Source organism: Sphaerodactylus townsendi, linkage group LG04, assembly GCF_021028975.2.
Source record: "Sphaerodactylus townsendi isolate TG3544 linkage group LG04, MPM_Stown_v2.3, whole genome shotgun sequence".
NCBI classification, from domain to species: Eukaryota; Metazoa; Chordata; class Lepidosauria; order Squamata; family Sphaerodactylidae; genus Sphaerodactylus; species Sphaerodactylus townsendi.
Window position 1 is genome coordinate 141,984,314 of NC_059428.1, and position 14,723 is coordinate 141,999,036.

At 47.5% G+C, this 14,723-nt stretch overlaps 1 protein-coding gene across 1 annotated transcript in view; it reads right to left on the bottom strand.

The window, feature by feature from the left end:
* Window positions 1–701: 701 nt before the first annotated feature.
* The window catches only part of USP7 (ubiquitin specific peptidase 7), a 56,559-nt gene continuing 42,537 nt past the window's right edge, over window positions 702–14,723 (bottom strand). Inside the window, exons 16-31 of the mRNA XM_048492972.1 lie at window positions 13,881–14,015; window positions 13,635–13,736; window positions 12,891–12,996; window positions 11,197–11,289; window positions 10,902–10,969; window positions 9,133–9,233; window positions 8,173–8,326; window positions 7,274–7,341; window positions 6,847–6,955; window positions 6,666–6,743; window positions 5,952–6,052; window positions 5,158–5,257; window positions 4,791–4,910; window positions 3,853–3,924; window positions 3,333–3,423; window positions 702–2,428 (exon numbers count right to left, since the gene is read on the bottom strand). Coding sequence (XP_048348929.1) covers window positions 2,322–2,428; window positions 3,333–3,423; window positions 3,853–3,924; window positions 4,791–4,910; window positions 5,158–5,257; window positions 5,952–6,052; window positions 6,666–6,743; window positions 6,847–6,955; window positions 7,274–7,341; window positions 8,173–8,326; window positions 9,133–9,233; window positions 10,902–10,969; window positions 11,197–11,289; window positions 12,891–12,996; window positions 13,635–13,736; window positions 13,881–14,015 — 1,605 coding nt within the window. The 3' untranslated portion in view covers window positions 702–2,321. The remainder of the gene's footprint in view (window positions 2,429–3,332; window positions 3,424–3,852; window positions 3,925–4,790; window positions 4,911–5,157; window positions 5,258–5,951; window positions 6,053–6,665; window positions 6,744–6,846; window positions 6,956–7,273; window positions 7,342–8,172; window positions 8,327–9,132; window positions 9,234–10,901; window positions 10,970–11,196; window positions 11,290–12,890; window positions 12,997–13,634; window positions 13,737–13,880; window positions 14,016–14,723) is intronic.

Genomic DNA, 14,723 nt, shown 5'->3' on the forward strand with positions numbered 1-14,723 from the left:
TTCCCGATCCACTGGAAAGTCAAAGTCTACACAGCAGGAGTGGCGCCAATTCCGTCTGCATGGGCTAGGACCAGGTTATCTGGTCAGGAAAAACCAAGCAGAAAACCTGAACGGGTGGGCCTCTTGCCACAGACTCCCAAACTTTCCTCAACTCAGAAATCTCAGAGATGCTTATTAGCCGCTTCTTAAAGCAGGGAGAAGAATTCACAGAAATCGTTTCACGCTGTATTTACTCAAGACACGCTAGCACAAATCATGTGCTCATGAAGATTTCAGTAAGGTGTGGGCGGCCTACTACCAAACCTCTGGAGCAAGCATTGCTTTCAGACAGAGAATGACTCAGTTTTATTAATTTTCCAAACAATATCTGCTTTACACACCCAAGCACTACACACAACACCCTCTGGGCATTATATTATCAACACAGACCTCTTCAAGAAAGCTGCATTCTGTCCCACAAACCAGCGAACGGATGCTGCTGGAAGTTTCCTGCATAAAATACACAAGATTTGTTTCTCTCTCTCTTCCCGCCCTGATCAAACGCCAAAACCGAGTCTTGCCCCCGCCCCAAATTCCCACAAAAATGTTACTTTGCCAAAAAAAAAATAGTAAATTCTCGGTGAGATCTTCCTTAATGCATATTTGAAAAAAAGAGAGAGCAGAGACCTTCTTCAATGCCCAAGGCTATCACGCACCGAAAGAACATTTTATAGAAAATTTTTATTCAACATACAACATTTTTTTTTCCAGCAAAAAGGCAATATACAGGAAAATCCATTGCACATGGGCAGCTACAGAAACAAAATGACAAACAGGGCTGGGAGGAGGGGGGGGGGGAGAACGCCAAATTTAAAAAAGGGGGGGAAGAGAATTGCTCAGTCTATAGGTTTTTTTTCCTGAACTGCACTCAAAACAAACAAACAAACAAAAAACCCCTTAAGATATGCCCCCACGGCTGTCTGCTCCAAACTAAAATAGAAAAGCAATCTTGGGGGAAGGGGGAAGAGAGGAAATAAAGTAGAAACTACACACCATGAATATTGACATCTGTGAATTTCTTTCTGCCGACTTGCCCCTTGCCCGCCCCCCGCCCCCAAAATCGTTATTTCCAAGTGTTAAATTGTACATGTTTCCTCAGTTAAATATACAGTTTCATCCCCCGCCCCCTCTCCCCCCCGCCACCCCGTTTTTAATTTACAAAGTCAACAGCTTACTAAACGCTTATGAACAGGCCCTCGGTGCTAAAAAGCTATTCTGCCTGCCTTTCCCCCGCTTCCATCCCAGATTCGCTATATTTTCTTTTTTATATATATATATATATATATTTATATATATATAAAAGTAAACGCCTCTTGCCTTCTGCAAACCTTCCAAGGTTGTTGGTTCCTCGTCTGCCATTCTTAAAAAAAAACAAAAACAACTCACCAGAGATTCTATCCTTAACAACTTTGTTTTACATCAACACAATTTGCCCCCGGCCTCCCTACCCTGGGGTCCCCAAAGATGTTAAGACGCCTCGTGCTTCTTCCTTGGCAAAATGCCACGCCCCCTTAAAGTAATAATAATAAAAAAGAGAAATCCTAGACCGATTGAAAAGACCGACAAATTTTTTCTCCCCCCAATAAGTGCCAAGAGTATACACAACAAAGTAGAGATTTGCTATTTATTGATGACGTGAGCTTCTTCTTTTTTCTTTCGGTTTGAAATTTTTACAAATGCACAAAAAGAATCATTTCTTTTCTTTTTTTAAAGGAGATAAACTGAAGGGAATCAATTGGACGTGAGCCTAGACCACAGTGCCAACTAAATGCAGTGACGGCAGGTACCATGGATATTTCGGACGGGGTGGGGGGAGGGGCTGCTAGCAAGGGTCCTCCGGATCACCGCAGCATCAAGACAACACATTTTGCCAGCGTCGGCCTCCTCAGCGCTCGACCTGCCCCTTCCCCTCGTTACGCTGACAATCGCATGTTTTAACATTTTTCCCCCATAAAAACTCTCATTGGCACCCAAAAGCTTTTATAAAACACCTTCATTTTTTTTGTTTTTGCTCAAAAAAAAAGGGCAGTCAATAATAAGAATAATAATAAGATTACAGAGAAGCCAAACTGAACAGCCTCAAAATAAAATTAATACATCCGCAGCAAATCCTCTTGCTGGAGACTTCCGACTGAGTGCACGTGTACCAAAAGTCCTACAGTTGTTAAAAAGGTGCACACACACACACTCACACGCAGACAGACACACTTATTGTCACCACCACCCCCTCCTTGCTTTTCTTTCTCTTTTTTTTTTGCCTCAAACAAACGGGAGAGGGTCAGTCAGTTATGGATTTTAATAGCTTTTTCAAGGTACGTGTAGCGACTTCTCTTTGGGGCTTTGTTGAAATGGTCAAGCCCTAGCCATGGCCGGGGGTGAGACATGTTGCCTGCGGGAGAGAGAGAGACAAAGAAGGGGGGGGGGGGGAAGAGACTTGGCGGTCAGTGGATTCATACTGGTGCACAAAAAACAACGCACAGAAAACAAAAGCAAATGCCCCCGGCGCACCGAGTCACAAAACCTCTGAAGAAGAAGAGTTTTGGATTTACACCCTGCTTCTCTCCACCTATAACAGTGGTGGCGAACCTTTGGCACTCCAGATGTTATGGACTACAATTCCCATCAGCCCATGCCAGCATGGCCAATTGACCATGCTGGCAGGGGCTAATGGGAATTGTAGTCCATAACATCTGGAGTGCCAAAGGTTCGCCACCACGAGCCTATAAGGAGTCTCTCAGAGGGTTACAAACTCCTTTCCCTTTCCACTCCCTGCAAGACCCTTTGTGAGGTAGGTGGGGCTGAGAGAGTTCAAAGAAGAACTGTGACTGGCCCAGGGTCACCCAGCAGGCTTCATGTGCAAGAGCAGGGAAACAAATCCAGTTCACCTGCTTAGCGTCTGCCGCTCACGTGAAGGAGTGGGGAATCAAACCCAGTTCTCTAGATTACAGTGCACCTGCTCTTAACAACTGTACCACGCTGTACAAACTTGTGACTCGCTTGATATGTATGCTGTGGGCTTCGGACCCTTCCCCAGTGGTTTCCATCACAGCAACAATGGACTCAAATTTAATCGTGGACACATCTGCCTGGTGTGGTGTTCACCAAGCAGGGAGTCTCAAAGGTGAAGCAGGCCGAAAGCATGCAGGCAAACACCCTTTGAGACACTCCAAGGGGTTAAACCCGAGCACCTTTTACATCTGTGCCTAACTCGTGCAGGGCCTGTGGCCCCACCTCAAACTGCCCTGCGCCCGCTCCAATAAGAGGACACACAAGCAACGCACAAGGATACTCACCGGGTTGGGGCTCAAAATCTTTCAAGTTCACTTCGTATTCATCTTCATTTAGATATTGGTGCCGACCCATCATTACGATAGCAAACTTAAACTTCAGGAAGAAGAAATAGGGAAGAGGGGAGAGAGAGAGAGACACTGGGCTCAAAAATGGATTCGGACAGGGAGCACCAGAATTATTACAGAACAACAACAGTTTGGATTTATATCTCCCTTTCTCTCCTGTAAAAGACTCAAAGGGGCTTACAATCTCCTTTCCCTTCCCCCCCTCACAACAAACACCCCATAAGGTAGCAGGGCTGAAAGACCTCTGAAGAACTGTGACTAGGCCAAGGTCACCCAGCTGGCATGTGTTGGATTGCCAAGCTAATCTGGTTCACCAGATAAGCCTCAAGTGGCAGAGCAGGGAATCAAACCCGGTTCTCCAGATTAGAGTGCACCTGCTCTTAACCACTACACCACATTCATCCATCAAGAGGTGGGATGCTGAACCACCCTGGGTCCTATTCCACTGCAGCTGTACCTTTTCAAATTCCTTCTCCTGGATGTCCAACACAGCCTGGATCCTCTTCATCACTTCCCGAAAGTGTTCACCCTGCGAAAAGCAGAACCCCAGAAGATCAATGGCACTGACACCCAAGTCCCAGAAGGACTCTGGTAAAGAGTGAAAGAGATGGATGAATTTGGGTGCTTAGAGACTTGGACAAGGATTAGGTAGACCTGGATTCAGACCCTCATGCTACAGTGACGCTTCCGAGGTGGCCTGGGGTCTATTTCATGATCTCAGCCTTACCTGCCTCAGGGCTGCTATGCAAACAAAATGTAGAACTGAAAATGCTGTCTGAGGTCCTGAATCAAAGCCCCAAATGCTGGTCCCTCTGCATGCTTGGGCGAACAAGCGGGGAAGGGGGGGAAGGAAGGAAGGAAGGAAGGAAGGAAGGAGTGGGAGAAGAAGTCCCTGTGTAGCTGGGAAGGAGCTCCAACGGAGAGAGGAGGGAGGCTGAAGGGAAGATTGCCAGCAGAAGAAAAAATGAAATGGCCACAGGGACGAGACGGGCCAAAGAGAAACAGAGTGGAGCAGGTAATCCACGTGCTGCTCCCTGTGGAGGCAGGGACGAAACTGAGGAAAAGGGGGCGGTCCTGGCCAACAGGAAGGGGAAAAAAGTTCAATTTCCTGCCTCCCCGAAAGGGCCAGTGGGAACCATCTGCAGGATGCCCTCCAGCCCAGGGGAGAAAACCCACAACAGCCAGTTGACTGTGGACATGAAAGCCTTTGATAATAAACTACAAGCGGTCATATCTCAAGTGGGTGCTGAACAGCAGATGCAGTTCTGAATTGGGGTTTTTGTGTGTGGGGGGGGAACCACTACAATACCACACCTTCCCCCACTCAACAGCAGGTATCGACTGCAACCGCAGGCCAGCCTTTTATGTTTCAACCAGCGCACCATCAAGCCTCACCTGGTGTATCCTTAGCAAGAAAGGTGTTCCAAATGTCCCGAAAACCTCTTTCTGGAAATGAGCCACCGTGATGAGCATCTCATTCTCCTTATCTAGGTCTACCTGGTCCAGGGGGATTTCCTGCATCCAAAGACAAGGATGCGTCAGTCGAGCACTCGCCAGAGGAGCAGGTGAGAATGCCAGAGACGAATCCGAGGGCTTTCTTTCAAAGCCAGTCTGGTGGCTTGCGGCAGGGACAGCGTGGCTGCCAAATGCGGAGGACGCTTCGGTGGCTGCCCCTACCCAGAAATTTTAAGCCTGGGCCAACAGACCCCCCACGGTAAAAAAAATGCTGCGGAATACCAAGTTTTCACCGCACTGCGCTTACCTCTATTCGAAACGTCCGACTAGTTGCTGGTGATAAACACTCTAACAATTCGTCTTCCTGATGGACACCAATTATTTTGTAACTTACAATTTCTAGCAGCCTTAAGAGGAAAGAGAGGAGGGAGGGAATGTCAATGCCCTTATAGAGCATGTGGCATCACTCAGAGATACAACCAATGGGAGCGCTTGAAATCAATACAACTGAGCTCCAGCCCTCTTGCCCTTTGACAGGACGTCTGGAGGGAAAATATGCAGAGATGCATCTTGGGGGTATTTCCAGCAAAGCTCCCCACAACATAACACCAGACCATGGGGTCCGTGGTCTCTGAACAGGCCTGAAAAGAACCTTGGATTTGCTCTATCTGCCCTTTAAGACTAAGAAGAAGAACTTGGATTTATATCCCACCTTTCTCTCCTGCAAGGAGACTCAAGGTGGCTTACAAGCTCCTTTCCCTTCCTTCTCACAACAGACACCTTATGAGGTAGGTGGGGCTGAGAGAGTTCTGAGAGAACTGTGACTGGCCCAAGGTCATCCAGGAGAAATGCAGGAGTGTGGAAACACATCTGGTTCACCAGATAAGCCTCTGCCACTCAGGTGGAGGAGTGGGGAACCAAATCCGGTTCTCCAGATTGGAATCCACCTGCTCTTAACCACTACACCACCCTGGCCCTAACCATTTTCACTCTGATGTATAAAGTCTAGTCTCAAGCGAGCCCAAATCAGAGGCAAATCTACAGTAATTTGCAATTTGGAGAAGGCAAAGATATATGTTTCGGACAACAGAAAGAACTTGCCTTAATTTCCCCGACCCCCTCTCAGAGAGTTCTACAGCTTTTTTACATTCCTCTAATAAGTCTCGTACGCAGCCGTGCTTGTCTGGATACAGCGTTATCTCCTAAAGAAGGCAGAAAGGGGGAAAACAGGCCCGTGAAACGCACAGAGAAACTCATGGGGCACACCCGTGCTTGCTGACAATGCCAATCTTCCTCTAGCTGGCTAAGAGTCCAGTAGTAGTCCCCACCCTAGAGGCCAGTAAGATTTTTTTGGTGGTGGTGGTGGGGGGGGGGTGTATGTGTTTTGGCTCTTCATATGAAAGATGGACAATTCCTTTTTAATTCTGCTGTGTCATGAATATAAAACAGCCTTGCCTCGCCGAAAAGACAAAGTCAAAGGCCGTTAGGCGATTACTTAGAGAGCTGCAAGAGGAAAACACCATTTTGTAAAATCGGGTAATAATGTGAAAAAATCCATTTGCTTCGGGAGCAGGGGTGTTAAGCTTTGTATTGAGCGACGGAGGCCAGAATTTGGATTAAACTGGCAAATAGTGCACGAAGGCTACCTCCTCAGAGAACTGTGGGCCAAACTTTAATTTTCAATTCAGCTTCCGTTTCTTGGTACCTCAGTCAAAAAGACCCTGCGTTTTGCTGGGTCTCCTTCTTTGGCTCTCTAACCAAAGCTTTCCAAAACAAAACAAAAAACAAAAACAAACAAACAAACAAAAGACTTACCTCTTCCCTAAATAGGCTGTTGAGCCATATGCACTTAAAACTTCTCCTGTTTTCAAAGTCTGTGATTTTCATTTTGAGCTGAAGGGGTAATGAAACACACACACGCTCAAAACACTGTTTAGTCATTGTGCTGATGAACTGGAGCATCCATCTGACGTATGTAAATACAATAGAATCCTACCTGCTGATAGTAAAGTTTCTTCGGTTGTCTAGGTTTGAAGAACTGCAGAAGATCCCTCAAAGTTCCGTCGTAATTATGTCTAAGAGGGTTACCTGGGCCATCTCTATAACTGAACAAGAAAAACAGAAACTCACTCCAAGCATCGCCTCGACTGCATTTTTATTCTCTTTTCACATGCAGGTTTACTCCAGTGCTCACAAGCAAGTCCCTCCCAACCCGCAACCCCAAGGCTGTGTTTGTGCTAGGATTAGATCAAAGGCATTCTGGAATCTAAAAGGGGGGTTGTTTAGACCAGGGGTGTCCAACTCTGGCCGTCCAGATGTTCATGGACTACAATTCCCATCAGCAGGGGCTGATGGGAATCATAGTCCATGAACATCTGGAGGGGCAGAGTTGGACACCCCTGGTTTAGATTAATCCCTCTTACCCTTGAGACTTGAAGAACTGCAGTAGCATGGGGTCTGTATTAAGCCTCTGGGCGACGGTCTTTGCAACCTAGAAAACATTTTTTTAAAAAAGAATTCAGAACAAAAGCAAGTTTTGGGGGGCACAACAAGCAATTTTGCTATTGCGATTCGGCACGCTGCCTTCACTCTGGAAGGAGCTCAGAACGCCATGGGATTCCAAACAGTATCCATGACACGAATTGCTCTGAATGAAACCCATTACACGGCCAGGAAACTGAGAGTAATTTGAAGGATAACTCGAGTCCAGCCACTAGACGTTCAGGAAAATGAGCGTGCTATACCTTTTTCAGACTGCAGATGGGTGAAACCGGTTAAACCCGCCCGCCATGCTAGTTAAAAAAATGAAATCTCCCCTGAAAACAGAAAACTAGCACAGTCTCAAAGTTAATGGGGAGCCAAGATCTGGACGGCAGGAGCCACAGGATATATGCGCCCACTGGCCCAAAGAATGATCGATCGAAGTCTAAATCTGAAGTGGTTGCACATCTTGTGGACACTGTGAGCAGCAGGATAGAATGGTAACAGGTTCAAAAACTCCCTCCCCACCCAGGTTCCTTCGGAGTGGGAGAGGGACAACACAACCCCACAAAAATAAGCCATAGTTTATAGGAGTATAGAAACAATAGTAACTTCCCTACAGAAAACAAACCCAATACACCACTCCTTCCCTAAAATGGATGCGGAGTTCCTTGGAGAGGTGCCAGGCAATATTTGGGAAATGGGGGCTGACCAGGCCACTCAGAGAGAAGACGTCTCTTTTAAATCCCGTCCTCAAACTTCTAAAGGCCTTTGCCAGTCGGACAGCAAGAGCTGCTCTTGTCCCTGGCGCCCTCGGCAGGGACGCCAGGGAAGAAAGTACCTGAAAATAATTCATTCTGTTGGACAACGTGACGACGAAGCCCGGGTCGTTGGGGATGGTTTTGTCGCAGAAGATGACATCGACTCGGTGGAACAGGTCTCGGAAGTACTCTTTCGCTGTGGGAAGTTCGCTGGTATCGTTCTCAGGGTCATCTCTGTGAAGGCGAGATAAAATTGCAGTCGTATTATGCCCGAGTCGGTACCTAAGGTGGGCTACAGTGACAATAGAAACTGCCTTGTCAATGCCTTTTGGAAAGAATCCAAGGCAGCTGAGCAGGCCCCATTATGGACTCTATTATGGGTCCAGAGGAGGGCAATCAAAATGGCAAAAGGTCTGGAATCCATGCCCTACGAGGAGAGACAGGGAGCTGGGGATGTTTAGTTTGGCTGGAGAAGGTTAAGAGGTGACATGATAGTCATGCTTAGATATCTGAAGGCATATGTTGGTGAGGGAGCAAGCTTGTTTTCTGCTGCTCCAGAGACCAGGGCCAGGAGTAATGGGTTCAACGCGAAGGAAAAGAGATTCCACCCAAACATCAAGAAAAACGTCCTGACAGTAAGGGCTGTTCGGAAGTGGGATGCACTACCTCAAGAGTGTGGTGGAGTCTCCTTCTTTGGAAGTTTTAAAAGAGAGGCTGAATGGCCATCTGATAGGAGTGCTTTGATTGTATGTTCCTGCATGGACGGCCCTTGGGGTCTCTTCCAACTCTATGATTCTATGTTGCTAGCAAGAGACCCTCTCCTATACAAGGGAAAAGCCCTCTCGACACAGGGAGCTTTCAAAAGCCCAGAACAGCTCTGTCCTACCTGGCTGAAGGTGAAACCCACAGCTACCTAAATTTGATTGTGGAGTCAGAGTCGACTTCAAAAACGCAAAAAACCGAGATGTCTGAATCAGACTCTAAATGCTGCCTAGAGCGTCAGCAACAACCACCACAGCTGGGCCTTGGCGGATACCTACTTCTGAAACACAATGATGTCGCCGTCCATGAGTTCGTCAAGAGCTTTGTCGAGTGACACGTCGTAGTCCTGAATTCTCTCCGTTAAATTCGGTTTAACTTCCTGAGGTAAAAGGGGAGGGGAGACAACGTGTCAGAGGTTCTTCTCATTAAAGCACAAATCACCCCCTTCCCAGTCCAAAATGTGTTTTTATCCCCTTTGCACATGAGTAATGTGAGTTCCTAGGAGCACTATCACAGCAGAAGCCATATTGTAACCTCCCAGGCACAATGAACCTAGGTTTTTAAAAAAAATAGATGGGAAAGCATCCTTGGGATATCATAAGCCCCTTCCACACATGCAGAATAATGCACTTTCAATACATTTTGCAGCTGGATTTTACTGTGTGGAGTAGCAAAATCTACTTGCATACAATTGTGAAAATGGATTGAAAGTGCATTATTCTGCATGTGTAGAAGGGGTCATATAGACCAGGGGTCAGCAACCTTTACCACCCAAAGAGCCATTTGGACCCATTTTCCACGGCCCCAAAGATCTACTGAGCCGGAGAGGCAGCTCCACATGGAGCCGCCTCCAGTTTGGCCCCTCCACTCACCTTTCCTTCCAGCGCTGGGAGGCGGAGGTGCCAGGCAAGGAAACCCCCTCTGCCTGACAGAGCAGGCAGCCGCCTGCTCCGTGGGGCAGAGGGGGGATGGTGCCTGCGGCCTGCCGCCTCTCATGCTGCGGGAGGCAGCGGCGCTGAGCAGGGAAACCCACTCTGCCCGACGGAACAGGCAGCCATCTGCTCCGTAGGGCAGAGGGGGAATGGCAGAGGGAGGATGGCGGTTGCTCTGGAGGGACACGCCCACGGTACCCTCTGACCTCCAGGGGTTGGAGGGCAGCATGGGCGTGTCCCTCCAGAGCAGTGCTGGAAGGTGAGTGGAGGGGACGCGAAAAGTGGCGCTCTCATGCGCAGAACCACCTCAGGTTCAGCCCCTCCACTCACCTTTCCTTCCAGAACTGCTCTGGAGGGCTGGAGGGACATGCCCACGCTAACCTCCGACCTCCAGGCCAGGCAGAGCTGCAGTATAATTCCGAAAGAGCCGCGGGGTTGCAGACCCCTGATATAGACTAACAAATAGCTTTCTCTGCTATGGGCCAAAACCTGTCTGTGCCTGATGAAGGCGGTTCACCCTTCTTGCAAAATTTTTACTGCGCTGGAGGACTGAGGATACAGACAGAGAACTAGACTCAGGAACAGACGCATCCACTGTGGGGCGGGGCGGTAATGTTCTCTGCCAGCGTGTTTTACCAAAGGCTCACAACTCTTAAGAAAATCTGCCCTATGCTGCTGAATTCTTGAGTGGCATGGATCCAGCTATGTATAGAAAGAAGCCACACACAAAAGTTTTGCCAAAGTTAGTCCCGTTTTTCTGTTCATAGAAACGAATGTTAAAAAAAGGAACTCAGAACAGAAAGCAAGCCCATCATAGGAATAGCATTCCAACTCTCGAGTCTCTGTTGCCAACAGAGGCAATCTATTTTGGGGGCAATCTATTCCTCAGAAACCCATTTCCCACCGTTTTTACAGCGAAAATTAACAAGCACACCTGGGCAGAAATCTGAATTCAAAGGGATACGAATCAGAGGAACCCCTCTGTAAACCTGAAAGTAACGGGCTTTCAGAACTCCATTTCTTTAGGGGACACAGCATTTTGCACTCCTCAACCCCATTTACCATCAGGAAAACTAAGAAAGAAGTTTGTTTAAGACAGCAGAAATGATCCAAACCTCATAGAGGATAAGATTAGATTCTTGGGGAAATCCTGCTCTTTCACACATAACCGGCAGCAGGTCACCTTTGGAAAGAAAAGAAAACGGGCATGTTAATGCTTTTGCCGGCTTTCCAAACACACGCCTGTTTCACCTGCCCATGTCAAGCCTTCCAGTGAGGCACAGTGAACAACCATGGTTAGCCAATTCTAAAAATAAGCCTTGCAATGATTCTAAATTCCTCTGGAACCACAATGTGTGTTATTTGGACTTGCAGACGTAACAGGCATGGTAGTGCCGTTCGATTACTTACGTATTTTACAGGATATCGGTGTGTAGATATGTCCACAGTAGTTCAAACTTCGTGTCTTTGGGTCATACATCTTCAGGAACAACATTACGTCGTCTACAAAATTAGGAAACGAAAAGGGGAAAAACACATCAGAAGGACAGAACTGAAGAGAGACTACATCTGCGGAGGCTAAAACAGAAAAACGTTCCAAAGCATGCCTTATGTGACTCACATGTTCAAGGACAGAATTAAAAATATTAATTGACTGAGGCGGGTGCAATTAAGTCTCCTAATCAATTTGAAGCAATTGCTAGTATGGCAGCAACTGATAACCTGAAAGTTGGCCTACCTGGGTCCCAAACAACATGGTCAACCAAAGTGTCATTCAATGGCTGAGGTCTAAGGGTTAATTTTGGGTGTCTTCCCCCCCTCCTGAAAAGCTTAAACATGCCCAGTGGAAATTCTGACTTCTATGCCACTAATGGCTTTTAGAACGCTCTTTCAGTTGGGTCACATGCCAAAAGGGAACAGCTATTTGACAAACCGAAGTCCAACACCCACCACCCACCCCCGCCCCAGATGTGCAAGTTTAGCTGAGAGGCTCTTAGGATCTGGAACAGCATCATTACATTCTGCAGTAGAAGAAGAGGAAGAGTTGGATTTTTATCCCCTCCCCCTTCTCTCCTGTAAGGAGACTCAAAGGGGCTTACAAACTCTTTTCCCTTCCCCACTCACAACAAACACCATGAGGTAGGTGGGGCTGAAAGAGCTCCGACGAACTGTGACTAGCCCAAGGTCACTCAGCTGGCATGTGTTGAAGTGCACAAGCTAATCTAGTTCGTCAGACAAGCTTCCACAGCTCAAGTGGCAGAGTGGGGAATCAAACCCGGTTCTCCAGATTAGAAAGCACCTGCTCTTAACCACTACATCACACTAGTCACCCTTCTTCTGCTGAAATGTGCACACTTCTGAGGGCCTAACCAAAATGGGACGAATTCAGAGGGAGTCCCAGAGGAGAGGCTGAGAGAAGCCAGGCTATGGGGAAGAACATTCACGCTCTTCAAACACCTGAAAGGCTATCCAGTGGACGAGGGCAAGGCCCTGCTCTCTGCAAGTCTGACATTACGGGAAGATGATGACTTCCGCCAAACTATTTTGGAAGAAAACTTCTTAAAACTGAGAGTAATTTAAATACAGGACCAATTATCTGGGAGGGGCTTTCAAGCCAAAACTGGACTGGTCAGAACTGCTCTCACTTTGGATTTTCTGTGCTGAGCACATAAGAACATAAAAAAGAGCCTGCTGGATCAGACCAGAGTCCATCTAGTCCAGCACTCGGCTACTCGTAGGGGCCACCAGATGCCTTTGGGAGCTCACAGGCAGGATGTGAAAGCAATGGCCTTCTGTTGCTGCTGCTGCTCCCGAACACCTGGTCTGCATTTGCAGTCTCAGATCAAGGAGGATCAAGATTGGGACCCACAGATCAACTTCTCCTCCATCAATCTGTCCAAGCCCCTTTTAAAGCTATCCAGGTTAGCAGCCATCACCACCTCCTGTGGCAGCATATTCCAAACATCAACCACGCGATGCACGAAGAATTGTTTCCTTTTATTAGTCCTAATTCTTCCCCCCAGCTTTTTCAATGTATGCACAGTGCTGGCCTCGATGGCATCTCAAAGACCCTTCCAGCTCTAGGATTCTCCAGGGACACTTACGGTCTTTGTCAAACTTGGGTAACGTTGCTCCCGTAGCAGCCATTTCTGGGTCTACCGTTTCCAGGAATATTGTCCATGGATTTTCATTGTCGCTAAGCTCAATCATCTGCGTTGTGAACAGAGAGGAACAGAGAGAAGACACCGGGGTCAACAACCACTACGCCATGACAATTCAGAACAGGCTGGCTTTACGTTAATGCTGCTCCACCCGCTTCACTGACTTAGAAATAAAAATCACAACAGTTGCGTAAATTAGTGCCGATTTGCGCGCGAAAGGGATTAAGCAGGGTGAACCCAAACACCACCGTACTACTAGTTGCTTTTACTTGGGCTTCTGGAGATAAAACTTAAAGCCTGCTTAATGTTTTATACAATGACAACTTCCAGGGGAACAGCAGCTGGCTCTTAATCACAGCCACTATCTCCACGCCGTCCAACCCTGTCGCCACAATGGACCCTTCTATGACAAACTGTGCTTCAGTGGGCACAAGTGGGACACACATTCTAGCCACTTACAAAGGACCCTTCCATTCCACAGGCACATCTTCACTGCAGAATGCATATGAATTATTTCAAAATGTGCCAACGCCCCGCTTCCATATTTTATTTTATTTATTTTTGCACTTATAGCCCGCCAATCCCCTGGAGGGCTCGAGGAGGCTTATGATCAATATAACAAAACATGTAAAAACAATGCAAAAATACAAACTATAAACTACAAATGCTGAAACCAGGGTTTTTTACAGTTTTATTGCCGTCCGCTTCGTTATCTAACATCGCGGGCCGTTTTGTTCCGTTGCTTCGGGCTTGCATTGGCCACAACCGGATCTGATCTTGAGGAAACCCCTGCAAAGAACACCGGGGAAAAAAGGTGACTGCTATAACTCTGCTAAATAACACTGCTCCCCCTCCCCCCCCCCCCAAAAAAAATCTGGAGAATGCCAAGTATCTGCGCCAGGAACAGCCAGACCTTCCAGAGGGCTGACCTACCATGGTCTGAGAAAGGTTTTGAACAAACTCTGCCAGCGTCGAGTTCTTCAACACCTTGAACACTGTGTATTTTACTTTCTCTTCATCGTACATGTCGTTTCCTTGGTGGCCACAAAACTGGTCCTCTGTGACGATCTGAAAATTACAGACGACATTCTAAGAAATCCTTCTACCCACTTTCACAAGCTCCCACAACATCATTTGGCTTTGGCAGCCCACCCAATATCCTTCCAAGCATGCCTGCGCTTGCGCTCAGATAAGCTGACAACCCTGTTGGTGGAAGCCCGGGGGCAACCCCGTCTCCCGTTCTGCTGATCCTAATAGACAGCTAGCTGTTGATGCAAATTTGGGGGCGCCCCAGGCCACATGCCCTGATGCTTTGGTCTAAAAGGTGGGCTTTTGGAAACCAACCGGCCTTTGTGTTGTTTAAACCTACGGCTGTTTGCTTTCACATTGATTGTTTTATCTGTTAAGCAGGAAACCCTTGCCTTCCCCTTGAGGGAACTGCTGTGAAGCTTGAGTGAAAAAACATGTCGAAGGCCACGAGTTCATGTTTTAGACTAGAAAACCGTCATCAAGAAGCAGAGTTTGGATGTATATCCCGCCTTTCTCTCCTATAGGAGACTCAAAGGGGCTTACAATCTCCTTTCCCTCCCCCCCTCACAACAAACACCCTGTGAAGCAGGTGGGGCTGAGAGAGCTCCAAAGAACTGTGACTAGCCCAAGGTCACCCAGCTGCCATGTGTTGGGAGTGCACAGGCTAATCTGAATTCCCCAGATAAGCCTCCACAGCTCAAGCGGCAGAGCGGGGAAGAAAACACAGTGCCAAGAGCAGGGTAGCAC